An 18842-nucleotide genomic window follows, 5' to 3' on the forward strand; every position below is an offset into this window, starting at 1 on the left:
TGGGATAGGAAATCTCCATGTATGAAAAATTTGCAGAAACTCTTGGAGATGGTTCTTCATTGGCAGTGTACCGTCTAATTGACAAATCACAAATAAGATGCAGACAAAGCAAAATGCATATAGCGGCATTATGTGAATCGCGTGTAGCTGTTCGCAAATTCATAGCGACATCATGTACTGAACGAGATTGTCAATGGCTAAACTGGTAGCAACACATCGATCTGTTGGCGATTTCAGTTCACGCGCCCGCTGGCTCACCCGATCCCCTTCTTCCCCAGCCATCATCGTCCTCACAGCCTCCGCGACCCTCGCCCTTTCTATCTCTTCCCCGACCTCCAGCCCAACGCCCCATTGGTGCGTCACGTACCTCGCGTTCACCGTCTGGTCCGCGAAGCACGGCTGCGCGAGCATCGGGACGCCCTCGCATATGCTCTCCAGCGTCGAGTTCCACCCGCAGTGCGTCCAGAACGCGCCGATGGCCTCGTGCGCCAGAACCTCCCTCTGCGGCGCCCATGCCACGACCTTCCCTCTCCTCCAGCCCGCTTCCTCGTCGAGCCCGTCCGGCAATGGCGGCGGCGAGAGCGCCTCGTCCGTGCCGCGCACGGAGCCGGGCCGGACGACCCACAGGAACGGCACGCCGCTGCTGGCCAGTCCCCATGCCATCTCTTCGAACGCGGCGCGGTCGACGCAGGCCACGCTCCCCAGGCTCACGTACAGCACGGAGCGCCGCGGGTGCGCGTCCAGCCAAGGCAGGCAGCCCCGGTCCGGCGCGTGCAGGCTGCCGTGCTCTGCTGCGGGCCGAGCCGGGCGGAGCTTGTGCAGCGGGCCGACGGCGAAGGCCGGGCAGGAGAGCTTGCTCTGGATCTTGGCCAGCTCCGGCGCTTCGATGGCGTCGAACGTGTTGAGCACGACCCCGCACGCGGAGCCCCGCATGGCGTCGGCGACCCGGGCGATGAAACCGCACAGAGCGTCCGTGTCGCTGCCGTCGACACGGATAAGGTCGCGGACACGCAGCGGCTCCAGCTCCGGGACTAGCTCGTCTAGTTGCTCCTCTACAGAATAATTTCACAAGAACCCATCAATTCACTTGCACACATGTGTTGCAAGATTGAGCATACGAGTTCTTGCCTTTGATAGGGATGTAGCCGGAGGCGCGGAGCCGGGGGAACGCGAGCACGGTGCGGAACGTGGCGGCGCTGTCTGTCCGGAGCGCGAGCACGGGGACGCCGAGCCCGCTGGCCGCGCCCAGCGCCGCGTACCACTGCCCGTCGACCACCGCGCAGGCGACATCGTCCGGGCCGCGCAGCAGAGCCTCGAGGGCGTCCCGGAACGGCGCCTCGCAGGCGGAGTTCAGGGCCAGGAGCTGTGCGACGATGTCGGCGTCCGGGGAGGCGGCCTCGTCGGGGAGCGTCTCGTGGATGGAGACGAAGGCGAGCTCCGGGTGCGACGCTGGGTCGAGCGCGTTGAAGTCGGTGTGGAGAACGGTGACGGCGAGGCCGCGCGCGCGGAGCAGCTCGGCGAGCTGGAGCATGGGGCTGATGTGGCCCTGGAACGGCAGCGGGAACAGGACAACACGTCGGCGAACGGCATGGGTTGCCCCTTCTTCCGGAGCCATTGGCGCCGGCCGGTGGCGTGGTCAGATTGCGAGCTTAGCAAGGGGTGATGGGGATCCGTGGTCAGCGCAGCCAGGCGGTAGGGAGACCCATTGGATTGTTAAAAAATCGATTATTAAATAAGAATGGAACATGCGGCGAACTTTCGGCTCTCTGGCCTTCCAGGCGCGAATGGTAAGGTTGTCGCATGAAAAGAACTAAACTTGACATTCTCATAAAAATGAGAGAATTTTTAGGTGCTACGGTGCTATCAACTCACGGTATCACCATCAAATTGAGTGGGTTCATAAGATATGTGTCTACCATCATGTAAAGTTTCAAAACCAAATTCATTATATGTGTAGAGAAACAAAAAAGACAAATCCTGATGTGAATAGGTCGCAAAATGACAAAAACAGAAAAGACAAAATTCTTGACACTATTCATGCTTGCATTTGTCTTTTTTGTTTCTCTATGCATATAATGAATTTGGGTTTGAAACTTTACACGGTGGTAGACACATCTTATGAACCTACTTAATTTATTTTGTAATTTTTGAAAACTTTTTAGAAATGCTACCGTGGTTAGCACGGTAGCACCTAAAGGGTTGGAAGCACATGATATTCTCTCACAAATTAATGTTTCTATCCCCACAGAACTAAATGTTCGCTCCCTTGTCTTCCGACGCGATCGGGTAAAATTGTCACTCGCACATAACTAAAATTGCCCCTCTAAAAAAGCCAAAGTTGCCACTCTCACAGGCTAAAGTTGTCATCTTACAGAACTAATGTTGGCATCTCACATAACTAAAGTTAACCCCACGAGACACGTGGCGCTATCTCAGGCCAGCAAAGCGTTCGCTCCAAAAGACTAACAAGCAAACTTTCGGTCATTATATATTTCGAATTAAATAAACGAAAGGATGCGGGAATATAATATGTCCCTTAATTAAGCTCACTCTGCCTAAAGTAACAAGGGCATACAAATACATTGAGCTTGATTCTAAAATCTTCTGTTTTTGAGAAAATATCTCATTGCTTCCATTTTTTTTAGGAGGAGACTGTAGGGGAAACCATTAAAGTATAGTTATGAGCACTAAGGTTTAAATCCTGGTGGGTGGAGTCGTACACGCATAACTCCACCACCATACCGAGAAGTATTTCTCCGATTATTTTGTAACATTTGTCAATTCGTTTTGATAACATTTGTCAATTCGTCTGAAACCATGTATATAATACTAATCCATGTATACACGCTTAGCAGGTCATAGACACAAATTTATTCACCATAGGAAAAGTTTAAAGAGATAATATGTGATCGACCAATTCGTCGACGGCTCGCCGAGTGGAGCCGCCGATCTCCAAGCACATCATCGCTTTGGTCCTCAATTCCTTTGCCCTTTCCCTCGTCTCAGCAGCCAAGTCCCCCTCCATCAACGCCGTAACAGCCTTCTCAATCCTCCCCCGCTCAAGCTTGCCCTGCAGCAAAAATCCAATCTTCCACACATCCTGCACGTACCTCCCATTCGCGAGCTGATCACCAAACAAAGGTCTCGACAGCATCGGGACCCCTTCGTGGATACTCTCCAGCGTGGAGTTCCACCCGTTGTGCGTCCAAAACCCACCTACGGCACCGTGGGCTAGAACCTCCTGCTGCGGCGCCCATCTGACGACCTTGCCCCTGCCGTCCACCGCGAGCTCGAACCCATCAGGCAGCTCAGGCTCCTCCATGCCGATCACGAGGCCTCGTCGAACCACCCACAGGAAAGGAATCCCACTGTTGGCTAAACCCCAGGCCACCTCGGTGAAGTCATCCCGGTGAATTGGAGCTACGCTCCCGAAGCTCACGTACAGGACGGAGCCCGTGGCCTGCGTGTCCAGCCACTCGATGCAGCTCCGGTCCTGCTCAAGCAGGCTGCTCGCGGCGCTGTCGATGGCGGAGAGCTTATGGAGTGGGCCAATGGCGAAGACCTTTGTGCCATTGATGCCCAGCTCCTGGCGCAGAGCCTCCAGCTCAGGGGTCTCCAGAGCCTCGGACGTGTTGATTACGATGCCCGCGGAGTTCGCCGTGGTTTCGATCGCGAGATGTACGATCTTGTTCGCCATTTCCTTGTTCGGGTATTTGCTTGGATCAAACAGGTCCGAGACTCGTAGCGGTGGGAGCTCCTTCACCGGCCTGTCTAGTTCATGTTCTGAAATGGAAAACGAGTCCTTTTCACATTAGCAACTGTTTCTGCCTACAATTACTGGGAACAGAAAATGTTTGCGCGAGCGCAGCTACTGCACAAACTAAGTACTCCCCGAGTTTTTTTTTTCAGGAAAAGTACTCACCGAGTATTGTCGGAACAGAAAATGTTTTGCCTACGAGTATTGCCCAACTGAATTAATGAGCTTGACTCAAGTTTGACAACATATTAGATCATAATCATACTATGTATTACTTCTGTGTTCCTTAAGTTAATGCGTATATTATTATTTTTACCTAGCGATTCACCAACGATTACTCCCATCCAGGGTGTGACTTATGTGATATAAATTATAATCATAAAAAATACTTTCTACAACCATTGCAATAGAATAAATTAGCCCAGCCTAAGATCGACAACGAACTAGGCTTATACTATCTAATAAGTTGGGTCCGTTCATCACGACTCTCTACCACCACTGCACAAACAACTAATTGGTCTGGCTCAAGATTGATAACAAGAAAGGCAGTGAGCAACCCATTAATAATGTTTGATACACCAAGCGATCTCAAAATGGAGAGTGAGCCCTAAAAAGAACAATTAAGATGCTTAAAAAAATTAAGAGAATAATTATAGGTCTGAGTATCATCGTTTTGAAGATAAATAATTTGTGATACGTAGCAACGCAGGAAAGGCCCTTAACTAGTTATTTTATTATTTTATACTGGAAGAAAGCTGACCGTATGATTTGTTTAGGAAATGGTGCTAGAAACGAAGAAAAACTATGGACCGGGTCAGATTGTTGCGGTAGACAGGGGTGCCGTAAGAAAAGCAAAGAAAGGTGAAAGAAATATTTGCAGTTGTCAAATCTTTGAGTGGTCAACACAATAAGATAACCATCCCAGTATATGCTTGGAAGGCTGAACATCTACGGAAGAGTGGGAAATATTCAATGGACTTCTAATCCAAGCGTCACAAATCAAACTGATTTTGATTTTCCAAAAAGACACACAAATCGAACGCGCTTTCTTTCAACTTACCTTTGGCTGGCAAGTAGCCTTTCTCGTGGAGCATGGCGTAGGATCTGAACAAACGGGTGCAGGCCGCGCTGCCGGTGTGCAGCACGATTGTCGGCAGGCCGAGCTCCACGGCCGCCTTCTGCACGGCGACGAGGCTCGTGTCGATGACGAGGCACGAAGGCGGCCGCCGGGGCTCCTCGGAGAGGATCGCAGCCAGCGCGTCCCGGACGCACCCGGAGGCTTCCATGGCGTCGTTCATGGCGAAGATCTTGGATATCCCGTCCTTGGCCGCGGCGATCGCGTCGGCCACGCCTTCATCGGGGATGGGGATGAAGGCGAACTCCGGGTGGCTGGCGGCGTCCGGGGCGTTGAAGGTGGTGTGGAGGATGGTGACGGCGAGGCCGCGGCCGTGGAGCACGTCGGCGAGCTGCAGCATCGGGCTCAGGTGGCCCTGGAACGGCAGCGGGAACAGCGCGATTCGGCCGCGGTCTTGTGGGTTGGCTCCTGCCATTTTCCTTGCCGAACGGCTGAGTTTTTCGGGGTTGGGACGAACGAATGAAGTCCTTGAGTTTATTCGAGACTTGAGCAAAGTTCAGCTTTTTGCTGCTGGATCTTGTAGTCCCAGGACCCAGGTAAGTATGAAGGTAACTATGGAGATTGAGAGGCTACAGACAGAGTCAGTTCAAGTAATGTTGTAGTGCCGACTGTTGACCATGACCGTGGACTATGACTAGTACTAGAATACAGGAGATACCGTTTCTGTGGTCATCGGCAACCAGCGAACCATGCGGTTTCATGCACGTGTCATGTCGTCCCACTGTAACACACTATCTAGCCTCTCTCTATCTTCTTCCTCCACTTCGTTGAGGTAGCCATCACGCGCGGCGTCTCCGTGGCTTCGCTTGCCGAAGTGCCGCCGCTAGCCTGCCTGCTAGGGGAGCTATCGCGTGCAGCCATAAACGGGAGAGCTTTTGGGAATTTTCGGTAATGGGCCATGGACCATGCCTGCAAAACAATAAATTTAGAATAAATCTGAAAGGCCGGTTAGGTGGATGGCATAAGATTTTAGGATATATGATTTGGATGGTGACAAAATTTCATCCTACAAAATTACCGGATGAAAACTAATTTTTTGGTAAGCCAATGCCCCCACTACCAACTCTAGTTCATTTTTTAGTCGAAGTTGGCTAACTCAAGAGGCAAACAAAAAATCAACCAAATTTTTGGCAAGTCATTCGTGGGCTCGAACCAAATAGTCCCTTGGTGCCAACATGTGCCATGCCAAATTGGTCGTCGTTTACCAAAATTTGGTGTTGTTTGCATGGTGGCCAACTATTTGGCAAGCCAATTTTCTTTAGCCAACTCTAGTTTATTTTTGGCCAAAATTGGCCAACTCTAGAGCAACCAAAACTAAAAGCAATTATTTGGCCTGCCAAAATTTAGTACGGCAAATGTAATGTTTAATCTAAACACAAGCTTAGCAACCTTGTCCACAAACCAAATAAGTGCGAAAATAATATTTGTTGCCAATATTTCGGCTTGGCTAGTGTTTGGGACCAAATCAAACAAGCACTTGGACTTTTAGTTCACCTTGCTAGTGGAGATTGTGTCCAACCTTGCTACTCCCTCCATTCCACAAAATACATCATATAAATTCGTGCATTTGGACAACTCAGCTTTCATTCCAAGTGTTTGACCATTCATATTGGATTAGTACTAAATGGATATGAACTGTACTGGCCGGGAGCAGGAGCCAAGAGAAAAAGAGCTATATTGCGGAACAAATCAGAAAAATCTATGTGAGTCGTTTTGTGGAACAGAGAGAGTATAAAGGAAGGTAGTCCACACGGTAGATAACATTTTTGTTAGGAGGGCAACCCCCGGCCTCTGCAATCGATCGATGCACACAACCAACACAGTAGATAACTACATAGGAAGCTAGCGAGAGAGAAAATCTGGACATATTCAAGCAAAAAAAGAGAGAGCATTTTTCATACGCCCTCACTCCAAATCGTTGCTCGCCCTTGTGAATCGAGAATCTAGAGATACAGTTTTTGCATAGTCGATTTCCTAACCTAAACCGACTATATAATAAGATCAGCCCTTCGCCTGAAAACACAACACTACAAAAATAATTACTAGTGTTTCCACTATTACTATCTTAGTCATAGGTGATGTATCATGTAAAATTATTTATTTAAAGAAAAAATTAAAAAAAATCGATTCTATCCATTAGATCTCATGTATGCGATGAAAGCTGGAAGTTCACATATTATATGCACAAAAAAACGTTTAAGCGATAGAGGTTTCATCTTTCATGTCATCAATTTAGTCAAGATCTAACGGTTAGGATTGATGTTACGTGGTTTTCACTAAATTAAAAATTTCACATGACACATATGTTCTCATCTTTATAAATCCACAAATTGAATAAATTAGTGTCAAATTTAAAACTAGTACTTTTGCCCTAGCCTGATGCCTAAATCCGCCCCTGGTTAGAGCTGGCTGGCCACACCCATTTTCAGGGCCGCTGGGCAAATAATACGATACAAATTAAGGAAAATTAAAACCAATGGAGCAATACGAACATGGAGATTTCACTAAAAAGAAAAAGAACATGGGGAAAAAGTAACTACGTTCAACGAGACTGCAGTATGATCTGTGGTGCGCGGTGGCGTCAATTCTTCTTCTTTTTTTGCGGAAATTATTCAACTACGAGAATGTATTATCTAGTAAGATAGAGGTAAAAACATTACAGAGATAGGATATGATCGATCAATTTATCGACGGCCAACAGAGAAGATCCGCCACTCCCCAAGCACGACACGACCTTTTCCTTTAGCTCTTTTGCCTTTTCTCTCATCACCTCCCCCTGCTTCTCTTCCATCAGCTTACGAATCGCCTTCTCGATCTTTCCTCTCTCGAGCTCACCCTCCAGCTCGAACCCGATACCCCAGGCCGCCTCCACGTACCTCGTGTTCATCATCTGGTCCGCGAACTGAGGCCTGCAAATCATGGGGAGACCCTGGGCGATGCTCTCCAGCGTCGAGTTCCACCCGTTGTGGGTCCAGAACCCACCCACTGCAGGGTGGGCCAGCACCTCCTGCTGCGGGGCCCACCGGATCACCTTCCCCCTCCCCTCCACCGCACGGTCAAACCCTTCCGGCAGATCCGATCCGTGCTGCGATCCCCGCACAAGATCCCGCCGTACGACCCACAGAAAGGGCTGGCCGCTGTTGGCCAAACCCCAGGCCACCTCCGAGAGCTCGCCGGCGTCCATGGATGCCAGGCTCCCGAAGCTCACGTACAGCACGGACCCCGTGGCCTGCGCGTCCAGCCACTCGATGCAGCTACGGTCCTCGCTCAGCAGCGTGCTCCCCGTGCTCCTTGCGGACAGCATGTGGAGGGGCCCGGCCGCGAGCACGACGGCGACGTCCAGCTCGCCGCGGATCCTTTCGAGCTCAGCTGTTTCGAGGGCGTCGAACGTGTTGATCACCAGGCCGGAGGAGTTCCTCACCGTCTCGGTGGCTCTGGCCAGGACTTTGCGCACCATTTCGTGGTTGTTGCTGCTGGAGAGGAACAGGTCCCTTACACGCAGCGGCGGCAGCTGCTTCACCGGCGTGTAGAGCTCCGCTTCTAAAACATATACACATTCAAGTATTCAATAGCCGAATCTGACCGTTGCAAAATTATATCCGGTTGATTTTTTTCTAAAATGTTAGAAGAAAATGGTATAATTAGTGATGAAAACCAGAACATGGATCACAATTAAATTCAGGTCTCATCCCAATTGTGGCATACTACTCAATTGACTGACCTTTGGGAGGCAGATAGCCGTTTTCGTGGAGCATGGGGTACGCGAGGAAGCAGCTGAAGCACGCCGCGCTGCCGGTGCGCAGCACCAGCGTCGGGAGCCCGAGCGCCGCGGCGGCCTTCTGCACGGCGAGGAGGTTGGCGTCGATGAAGAGGCACGCGGCGGGGGGCTGCCCGTCGTCGGCGAGCACGGACGCCAGGACGTCGCGGACGGCTCCCGACGCCTCCATGGCGGCGTTCATGGCGAGGATGATGGAGATGATGCTCCCGGACGCGGCGACGTCCGCGGGGATGCCATCGGGCACGGGGACGAAGGTGAACTCCGGGTGGAGCGCCGGATCCAGCGCGTTGAAGCCGGTGTGGAGGATGGTGACGGCGAGGCCGCGGCCGTGGAGCACGTCGGCGAGCTGCAGCATCGGGTTGATGTGGCCCTGGAACGGCAGCGGGAACAGCAGCACCCGGCGCGCGCGTCCATCGCAATTGGCTGGTTCTTCCTGCTGGACACTGGCCATTGATTGTTGATCTCTGAATCTAAGATCGGGGACGGGGAGATTCTGGTCTTTGGCGAGAGGCAAAAATACGGCCGTGCGAGAGTTTTTACATTATACGCACATGTGGTTTTCTTACCTGTCGGACTCAGACGCTGTCTCACTGTGTCATAGCTAGTGATGGGCTATTACAGTACGTAGTATTGTCATCGAATGAATCGGGTACTTTGGTTCAAAATTCCAATTGCTACGTCCAAAGTGCTGGGCCTGACAGCGATCGATCACCCGCTTGGCTACTTTGGCCGGCCCGCCGGCAATGTCTTCGTTGGCCGCTCTATTTCACGTCATGGATGACGTTGTCTTTTCTCGGTCTCCGCAGTCGCGCGAGTCAACGTTAGGGGCCGATTTATTTAACTCGGTATGGATCTGGATCCTGTCTGGGCATTCGTCGTTCAATATTAGGGCTGCGAAAGATAGATAATTGTACTATTTCGTATCTTTTCACCAGTATTTTTTCGCAGTTCCTTTTTAATAAGGTCGTACATTTAATATTAGCTTTATTAAATCAGTTATGCTATGCATATATCTCACTTTAAAAAAAAGAGAGTTAATGATATATATCTTGTAGCAAATATTAGTATAGTTTTCTGTAAATTTGGTCAAACTCTAAAAAGCTTGATTTAAAACAAAATTACACCATCTTATAAAATAAAGTTGCCACGGCTACATAACTAGGTATTGTTAAGATAAGATTTTTATGATGGGAATTCGTAGGGAGAGAAAAAGATGGCTCACTTCACTAGCCTTGCCGCGTGATGAGCTAAATTTTTTGCCACCGCCGCATAACTGAAGTTGCCACTTACGCAAGACAAGTTGGCACCATCGCAACACTAAAGTTGTCGCCGAACATGAAGACGCGTGGTGCGATCAAAGCCACGCTTTTCCTGACCGGACGAACAACAGAGCGTCTACTGCAGGAGATGAAAGGGCGGACATTCGCTCCTTATAAATTTTGTTTTATGATTAACTATCATGCCGGACTTGCTAAGCAGCAAGCAAAGCACCCAAAATCCTCGAGACAAAATAATTATGCATACCAATTACTCATTCCACTTCGTTGTCCCAAGAAGACCACACTTGCACTAATGAGTTATTAACTCTGTTTCTAAATATTAAATGTTTTAACTTTGTCATAAGTTAAACTTCTTATAATTTGACCAACTTTATAGAAAATATTGACATCTACAATATCAAATATGTATACTGTGATAATATATAACAGGAAGAATTTAGTTATACTTATTTAGAGTTATAAATGTTGACAGATTTTTCTACAAATTTAGTCAAACTCTCAGAAATTTCATTTAGAACAAACCCCAACATATTATATTTACAAACAGATGGAGTAGTTGGCTATATTTCCAATTAGAGCTAAAAGGTTCTCAAACTAGTAGAAACAATGGTGCGTCATCGGCTCATTTTGACTGCGGCAATGATCATCCGGTGATTCCGACATCTTGATTTATATTTGAGTTGCTTTGTAATTCTGATGAAGCCCATAATAGACGTGCGTCCTTACCGAGAAGAAAGAGAAAAACCGAGGTCCGAACAATTTGGTCGAGAAAGACACTTGCAAACAGAAAAACAGAACATCGTTGCGCCAGGTCTTTGCAAACAGAACATCGTTAGAGTATCGTTGGTCCAGAAAGGCCCTTGCAGTACGGAGTAAGACTTCTACAGGGACAGAATGTGATCGACCAACTTGTCGATGCTGCGCCGAGAAGACCCATCCTCGGCGATGGCCTCATCCGCTCTGCTCTTGAGCTCCCGAGCACGCTCCCTCATCTCGTCTCCTTCCTTGCTCCGCATCAGCCTCCGGATGGCCGCCTCCACCTTGCCCCTGACGAGCTCCCCGTCCAGCGTGATCCCGGCGCGCCACACGTGCTCGACGTACCTGGCGTTGCCCATCTGGTCGCCGAAGCAGGGCCGGCAGAGCATGGGCACGCCCCCGCACGCGCTCTCCAGCGTCGAGTTCCACCCGCAGTGCGTCCAGAACCCGCCGACGGCGGCGAGCGCCAGGACGTCCTCCTGCGGCGCCCAGCCCACGATCTTCCCCCTGCCGCGTGTCGCCTCGTCGAATCCTGCCGGGAGCGCGGCCTCCGCAGCGCCGCGGACGAGGTCCCTGCGGAGGACCCAGAGGAACGGCTGCCCGCTGTCGGCGATGCCCCACGCCGTCTCGGCGAGTTCCGCGCCGCTCATGTTGGCCAGGCTGCCGAAGCTGATGTAGAGCACGGACGCCGGGGCCTGCGCGTCCAGCCACTCCAGGCAGCCGGGGTCTTGCGTTAGCAGGCTGCTGGACGCCGCGGGCGAGATCTTGTGGAGCGGGCCGATGTCGAAGACGGGGAGCGCCAGGTCCCGCCGCGTCGTGGCCAGGTCGTCGGCCTCGAGCGCGTCGAAGGTGTTGAGGATGAACCCGGCAGAGGCTCTCACGGCCTCCACCGCCCGGGCCATCAGCCTGCGCGCCATATCGTGCACCACGCCGCCGTTGCCGATGGCCATCAGGTCCCGCACGCGGTACGGCGGCAGCTCGCCCACCGGCTCGTCCAGCCGCGACTCTGCATACATCCATCCGACCCGAGCGCACAAATCAATAACGGCAAGCAAAAACCACATGCCAGTGGCAGCACGTGTTCAGCGTAAAAGGGAGATCAGAGGAGCACGTGAGCGTTGCGTGACGAGATACCTTGAGCTGGGAGGTAGCCCTTGTCGCAGAGCATGGGGTAGGCCATGAAGTTGCGGAAGCAGGCGGCGCTGCCGGTGCGGAGCGCCAGCGTCGGGACGCCTAGCTGCTGGGCAACGTTCACGAGCGTCAGCAGGTGCGCGTCGGCGACGAGGCACGCGACCTCGGCCCTGCGGCCCGGCGCGTCCAGAAGGGCGGCCAGGCGCTCGCGGAAGGGCGCCTCGCAGGCGCGGTTCACGGTGAAGATGTGCTCCACGGTCACCTCAACCGACTCGGGGTTGCCCGCGGGCATGCCGTCGGGGACGGGGATGAAGTCGAAGGCCGGGTGGCCGGACGGGTCGGGCGCGTTGAAGTGGGCGTGGAAGACGGTGATGGCGAAGCCCCGCGCGTGGAGGAGGCCTGCGAGCTGGAACATGGGGTTCAGGTGGCCTTGGTACGGGAGAGGGAAGACTAGCACGCGGCGGCGCAGGTTCCCTTCCGTGCCCATGGAAATCATGGCTGTTGTTGTGGCGTCCGGAGTTCTGCTTGCTGGGGTTGTCTTTGTCACAGTGAGAGGAGAACCGATGGTTACTTCAGAATTTGTACGAGCCTAAACCCAAGTAGAGGTACAGAAGAGAATGAGGACAAATCTGTCGATACAGAAAGATACACCAAGCGTAAACAACAGCCTCCTCAGATGGGCTCGTTTCCCTTTCACAGATCCGGAATCTGAGGGAAACAGGACAAACATGTATGACGGAATCTGGCAAAAGCAACTCCAACAACCCCGACCATTTACTTATCAATTCGGCCTTATTTACATATCATCCAATCACCGTCTTATTTTCCTTGCCGGGTCAAGCTTTCGGACAACACAGTTCAAGACGTATATTTTAATATGATACGAGAACCAAAATGTCAAGGGATCAAAACCCTATCAATTTAGAAATTATTTTCGGCCTACATCGATCATAAAGAGGAGTGCTTAGATCATACCATCTATTTATACTATATTCTAAATTTGTCTACAAATAGTTTTTTTTTATGAAAAGCAATGGGCGTTGAGATTCATCGATTAAGAAAGTACAATGTATGTCGAGAGCTTACAAAGAGTGTCAAATGCACAGCAACGGCGTCGTGATTCACCGGAGCACTGAGAGGACACAGGGCGGCGGCTGCTGAGATGGGAACGACGACGAGTCAGGACTAGGACAGCGGCGGGACAGGGCGACGGCAGCGACGCAAGGCAGAGGCAAGACAACCACTCGTTTCGGGCTTATCTTCTGCCAGGCAGACTGTCAGGCTCGATGGGTAATCACTAAATGCACACAACTAGAAGCTAATGTGTTTGTTAGTTCTTATTGTGGGGTGAAAGTTGAAAAAAAAAGGTTGGTACCTTTATAAGTACACTAGAGATAGATGTAAAAGTGCAATAACATGGAAAAGAGAATATCCACGGTAAAGTTCACCAATGAATCAATACGGAAAAAGTAACACGTCTAACACCAATGTTATCTAGGTGAAAGAATGTTCAAAATGACATTATGCAGTTGACCAACGAGTCAATTGCAATTTCTGAGGAGCCTCCTTTCTCGATACACCTTCTTGCTTTGTTCTTCAGATCCTTTGCCCTTCGCTTCATCTCCAAACCTTCCTCCTCAAACACCAGCTTTCTGACAGCCCTCTCAATCTTGGCCCTTTCTAACTTGCCCTCCAACTCAAACCCCGTCCTCCATACCTCCTGAACATACCTCGCGTTGATCATCTGGTCGGCGAAGTGGGGCCTGCAGATCATCGGGACGCCCTCACAGATGCTCTCCAGCGTCGAGTTCCACCCATTGTGGGTCCAGAAGCCGCCGACCGAGCTGTGCTCAAGAACCTCTTGCTGTGGTGCCCAGCTCACCACCATTCCCCTGCCACGTGTCTCTTCCTCGAATCCGCCAGGCAGGGTACTAACCTTCTGTGAACCCTGAACCAGGTCCGGCCTGATCACCCAAAGAAACGGCGCGCCGCTGTTGGCCAGGCCCCACGCAGTCTCCACGAGCTCTTCCTGGTTCATGGACGCCAAGCTCCCAAAGCTCACGTAGAGAACAGACCCTGCCTCCTGTTTGTCCAGCCAATCCAAGCAGCTCCGGTCTTGAATCAGCAGGCTGCTGTCTGCGCCTGAAGATATCCTGTGGAGCGGACCGATCGCGAACACGGGGGCGCTCACGCCGTCGGCGATCTTCCGGAGCTCGGCGCCTTCGAGGTCGGCGAATGTGTTGACGATGACGCCGGAAGAAGACCTGGCTGACTCTAGGATGCGTTCTAGGCAGGTCGACATCGTCTCGTGTGGTGTTGTAGCTGAGAACACCATGTCTCGCAGCAGGAGCGGTGGGAGATCATCCAAGGGCATGTCCAGTTGCGACTGATCTGAAATTTCGTAAGGAAATGATCAGTTGCACAAACCATTTTTATTGCAACGTTATGACTCAGAGAATTAAAGTTCATTGATCACATAAAGTGGAAATGAAGATAATTATGTTGTCCATTAGTGAATCGCCGGTCATCCTAGTTAAATATATACGGTGCAATCATCTCCGTCCAGTTGCATCAATCCTTCACTGTAATTAACAGTCTGAACTTAAAACTGTATGCACCATGGGATCCGAAGTAAAAAAAAGTCTAAGAAAAAACGCTGACATGTGTAGTGGGAACTAGTCAGAACAATTCGAAATCGGGGGAGAGGAACTAAAAGTATCGGGCATTGCCAATTGATTGACCAAATACATACAATTTCGAGTTGAGTGACCATTTTTTTACTTTGCTATCATTGATGGAGCAAAAATAAACTTTTCTGTAATTAATAAAAAAAGTTATAAGGCTAAGTTTTCTCTCACAAATGTACTAAATGATTACTAATTTTGGAAAAAGCGCTAAAGAAATTGGACATTGGGAGGGTATTACGGCCTAAACACATATTTAAAGCTTAAGACTTTTGCGCAAAGAGTGGACTTGTTGAGCCAACGTTCTCTCCCGGAGAGTACTGCTCTGATCTTCCAACTATAGAATGCTAATAAGGGTAGTATGCCAAACTTTGACCACCTATACTATTAGAGAAATGGTAGTTGACATATGTGCATAAATGTTCTAGCATTGGAAGATAGTTTTTTTAATATGAACCAAATGATATACCTTTTGTGTCATAAAACCTTATACTACCAGTTTAATAGCGAGTAAAAAACACTAAAGGTCCTGACACTTTTTGAAATGTGCCAAGTTAGTTTTTATATTTTGAAAATGCACCTTTGGATCCTGATTCGTTTTTAAGTTGTTCACCACACGTTGTATGTGTGTCTCCTCGTCTGACCGGGTGACGTGGCCGTGACTGCTGGCCCAAGCCTACGTGGCACTGGTCAAACGGCCACGTCACTTGGTCAGACAAGAAGACGCATGAACAACTTAGAAAAATATTAGGACACGAACGCCCATTTTCAAAAATTTAGGCACTAACTTGGCACAAATCAAAGTCTCTAGTGCAAAATTTGATTCAGTACATGAAATTCCATGTTAACAGTATATATCTGGAAGGAGTAACTATTTGTTTTAGGGATTCTTACTTATTATTTAGGTGATTAATCTCTATCTCTAAGACCGATCTCAAGCGTCAGCCCTCACGGTGCGCTTGGAACAAAAGAACCCTTTTTAAATAAGGAATGCATAGGGGGCGAATGTTTGTTTTTTATGTTTATGGTGTGACGGTCTAAAGTTATCATTCCACAAGACAAAAGTGCAAACTAAAATAGCCACCACGGCACACTAACGCTCCACTGCAGTTGTCCGGATAACATGACACAATCGCAGCCACGTATTCCCGATCGGTGGATCGCAGGGCATTCGTTCCAGGAGGCCAGAGAGCGAAGGTCCGTTTTAAATAAGACTAAACCTGCTATTGTCGCAAATAAAAAAAATCTGGGGCTATCTCGTTCTCGCCACGCGGACAGAGTCTCAAAGTGCGAATTTACGAGTAGCGTTACGTGCTGGAGACACCAGTGACAAGTGGCGTTACCTTGAGACGGTGGCGGCGGGAGGACGCCCTTGTCGCAGAGCGCGTGGAAGGACATGTACGCCACGAGGCAAGCGGCGCCGCCCGTGCGCAGCACCAGCGTCGGCACGCCAAACCCCTGGGCCACCGCCTGCATCCCCCGGAAGTTGGAGTCCACCACCAGGCACACCGGCCGCGGCGCTTTCCCCTCTTCTTCCTCCTCCAGCAGCACCTCGCGAAGGGCGTCCTGGAACGGCCCCTGCAGCCGCTCGTTGATCCGCAGGATCGCGCCGGCGAAGTCGGCGTCGCTCCCGGTGGGGATGAGGTCGCCGACCGGGACCTCGCTGCCCACGGGGACGAAGCGGCAGCCGCCCGCGCGCTCGGGGTCCGGGATGTTGAAGGCGGCGTGGAAGACGGTGATGGCGAAGCCCCGGGAGCGGAGCACGTCGGCGAGCTGCAGCATCGGGTTCAGGTGGCCCTGGAACGGCAGCGGGAACATCAGCACGACGCCGGACCCGGAGCTTGCAATTGCCGGGGCCTTCTCCGCGGCGCTGGCCATGGCTGTAGCTACGTCTACGAAGAGAGATCGTTGGATAGTAATGGTGGCTTCCAATCATAGAGAAAAGATGGACGGGATATATTGGGAGTTTGGATCGGATAAACTCGAATTAAAAGGGGGCTGATTAATGATCGCATTAAATTGAGTACAGCCGGGATGGATGGATATATGCCCGAGGCCTTCACGAGGATTTGGGTGCCAGGTTAGTTTTGGAAAGGTGCGTGGCACTCGCATGCATGCTCGTTTTATTTGTTTTTGTTTTTTCTCCGCTCTACTCCAGCAAAGCCTGGAGAGTAAAATTGCCTGCACAGCTCTCACCGTGCTGTCGGTCGGTAGACGTGTGTGGCTGTACAGGTTATCCGGAAATCCTTAAACCACTTGATTTTGATTGTACTCCTCCTTAAAGTAGTTGCAATGCAGCTACATATACTATTCGTGGCATTAAGTGTTGTACAGGTTCACCGAATATCCTTAAACATTTGTCTCTCTTCTCCCCCGCGTGACTCCCGGCAGTTGGATGGCGAAAAGTGTACAAATGGTTTTTGCTTATCCCGTTTAACTGACTTGGCGAAAATTTGTGTTTAAAATCTGGCATGGAAAATTAGAAGTTTGTGTAGAAACAGGATTCTGTTTGAAACCTTGAAAGTGAGCTACACTAGTCTCCTCGCGCATAGCAATTTGAAGCCATTGAATAATCATTTCGTGTTATCTTTTCAGTGGGTTTATGTACCCCGTATCTAAAATTGGATGATGTTCGTGCATTTCAGATCCTCTCTTTCTTTCTTTTTTGACCACTTTCAGATCCTCTCTATTGCAGCTGCACCTTAAAAAAATAAATAGACAATGAACTTAAATTGCTAAGATATATAAATGCAGGTTATTCTAGTTGGTGTTCGACTTGCATCCACTTTCTGAACAGGCAGCAAAAGCGTTCGATAGGATCAGCAAACCAAGACGCCTATTTCAATTTCAGATGATCAGCAGAACTCCGTGCTATGGCGTTACTCGCAAAAAAAGAAGAAAGGCATGTGTGCTATGGTGAACCAATTGGCTGACGCCAAGCAATGTTGCGCATGGGTGGAGGAACAATTGCGTACACAAGAGGTGGACAATGTAAAATTAGATAGCACAGTGGGAGCCTGTGTTGATGAGAACTGTCTAAAACAAATGTTTCCTTCATAGTTCTATGAGCTTGTAGATACATACACCAATATTGTACCCCCAGTGTCGAGAATAATGTGAAATTAGATAGCACAATGGAGTACTAACTAACTGTGATCTTGTAAGCAGTCCTGGACAACAACATACCTCATTTTGATGCGACTACATTTCTTGCAGTAAGTTGTGTTGTTCTAAATTTCATCTGAAATTTGGAGCACTTCTTTCACTTCAAAAGGTTTGGAGCATTTTAATAGGAATTAGATGTCTATTTTGCATTCTTATTTTTTTAATCTCTCATAAAATTGATTAAACTTCAATGATTCAGTGGAGAACCTGCATAATATTCTTGTGAAACTCCCTGAAATTTGAGAGGAAAAATGATCGGGGGATCCGATCGATCGGGATGGACCGCCGAGTGCCGCCCTCAGTTCTGATAACCACACTTCCCGGATAGTATTTTTTAGACACAGGTCCCGGACAGCTTGGCTGCCCGGATGGGACGCCCTTTCTGTTGCTCCCATGCTAGGCTTTACAAAATTAGAGGCCAGGGCCCAGCGGTTAAATTGTCTAAACGCCAGACCAAATCGCAATTTGTTATGTTGCTGACGAGCAAAAAGAAGTTCACGGGAAGCTGAGAAAACCCTAGCCGCCGTTTTCAAGGAAGTTTTGATTTCCGGCGGTTCACCTCGTCTCGCACGGCCGATCTGACATTGAGAGACGTGGGGAACCACGAATAAACTTATGGCATCTAGTTTTGCAACCTTCTTTTGTTAGGTTTGTGTGTTCTTTTCGGAAGCGTCTTGGTGATGGAGACGTCGTTGTCTAGAAGATTGGTGTCCTGGTTTCTTCACGTCATGGTGTAGGCATTACAACTTATGCTATCGAGTCCGTGGTTCTCACGTAAGTCTTTTCATGTTTTTGATTTTTTTTGTTGATTTATCGACAGAGAAGTAGTTTTACAGTTTGTCTTGCAAGGGTATGTCCCCGGCCTTGGTGCGTCAATGATCTTAGATTTTCACCTTCTGAGGTAGGCGGCTCATGCGGCTCTTCAAAACCTATGAGATTAGTTCAGATTGTGGAAACATGACATTCTGCAATTTTGTCAACGAATACGTGGAGAAGCATCAGGATGCAAGCGTGGATCAAGAGAAATTTATTTCGAAGGACTACATTGAAGATTTTAGTTTTGTTGAGTATCTTCATTCTTTTGTGTTAGTTCGTGTATCAATTTTTTGTACTACGTGTTTCATGACTCAGTAAAGCCAAATCGTTGTTCTAAAAG

The 18842-nt window shown here is 49.6% G+C and overlaps 5 protein-coding genes and 1 long non-coding RNA gene across 6 annotated transcripts; 1 reads left to right on the plus strand and 5 right to left on the minus strand.

Moving 5' to 3' along the window:
• On the minus strand, nucleotides 1–1753 carry LOC100844806 (DIMBOA UDP-glucosyltransferase BX8). Its single transcript, XM_003557300.4, has 2 exons — nucleotides 1129–1753; nucleotides 1–1052 (listed from the first exon to the last, which is right to left on the minus strand). Exons 1-2 carry the CDS (start codon nucleotides 1613–1615, stop codon nucleotides 160–162), a joined length of 1380 nt encoding a protein of 459 aa, XP_003557348.1. The 5' UTR covers nucleotides 1616–1753; the 3' UTR covers nucleotides 1–159.
• Nucleotides 1754–2751: 998 nt separating this feature from the next.
• On the minus strand, nucleotides 2752–5787 carry LOC100845114 (UDP-glycosyltransferase 76C2). The gene is made up of 2 exons (XM_003557301.4): nucleotides 4818–5787; nucleotides 2752–3783 (listed from the first exon to the last, which is right to left on the minus strand). Exons 1-2 carry the CDS (start codon nucleotides 5305–5307, stop codon nucleotides 2891–2893), a joined length of 1383 nt encoding a protein of 460 aa, XP_003557349.1. The 5' UTR covers nucleotides 5308–5787; the 3' UTR covers nucleotides 2752–2890.
• A 1572-nt stretch (nucleotides 5788–7359) lies between these two features.
• LOC100845422 (DIMBOA UDP-glucosyltransferase BX9) lies at nucleotides 7360–9307 on the minus strand. The gene is made up of 2 exons (XM_003557302.4): nucleotides 8614–9307; nucleotides 7360–8432 (listed from the first exon to the last, which is right to left on the minus strand). The coding sequence occupies exons 1-2, from the start codon at nucleotides 9119–9121 to the stop codon at nucleotides 7549–7551; spliced, it is 1392 nt and encodes a 463-aa protein (XP_003557350.1). The 5' UTR covers nucleotides 9122–9307; the 3' UTR covers nucleotides 7360–7548.
• Nucleotides 9308–10727: 1420 nt separating this feature from the next.
• Nucleotides 10728–13047, minus strand: LOC100830893 (DIMBOA UDP-glucosyltransferase BX8). Its single transcript, XM_003561230.4, has 2 exons — nucleotides 11841–13047; nucleotides 10728–11712 (listed from the first exon to the last, which is right to left on the minus strand). The coding sequence occupies exons 1-2, from the start codon at nucleotides 12331–12333 to the stop codon at nucleotides 10832–10834; spliced, it is 1374 nt and encodes a 457-aa protein (XP_003561278.3). The 5' UTR covers nucleotides 12334–13047; the 3' UTR covers nucleotides 10728–10831.
• Nucleotides 13048–13232: 185 nt separating this feature from the next.
• LOC100831203 (UDP-glycosyltransferase 76B1) lies at nucleotides 13233–16480 on the minus strand. Its single transcript, XM_003561231.4, has 2 exons — nucleotides 15865–16480; nucleotides 13233–14228 (listed from the first exon to the last, which is right to left on the minus strand). The coding sequence occupies exons 1-2, from the start codon at nucleotides 16397–16399 to the stop codon at nucleotides 13348–13350; spliced, it is 1416 nt and encodes a 471-aa protein (XP_003561279.1). The 5' UTR covers nucleotides 16400–16480; the 3' UTR covers nucleotides 13233–13347.
• A 23-nt stretch (nucleotides 16481–16503) lies between these two features.
• LOC112269714 lies at nucleotides 16504–17656 on the plus strand. Its single transcript, XR_002961621.1, has 2 exons — nucleotides 16504–16616; nucleotides 17276–17656. It is a non-coding gene; the product is annotated as an uncharacterized LOC112269714 (long non-coding RNA).
• Nucleotides 17657–18842: the final 1186 nt, after the last annotated feature.

The sequence above is a fragment of the Brachypodium distachyon genome, chromosome 1 (genome assembly GCF_000005505.3).
Source record: "Brachypodium distachyon strain Bd21 chromosome 1, Brachypodium_distachyon_v3.0, whole genome shotgun sequence".
Classification (NCBI taxonomy): Eukaryota; Viridiplantae; Streptophyta; class Magnoliopsida; order Poales; family Poaceae; genus Brachypodium; species Brachypodium distachyon.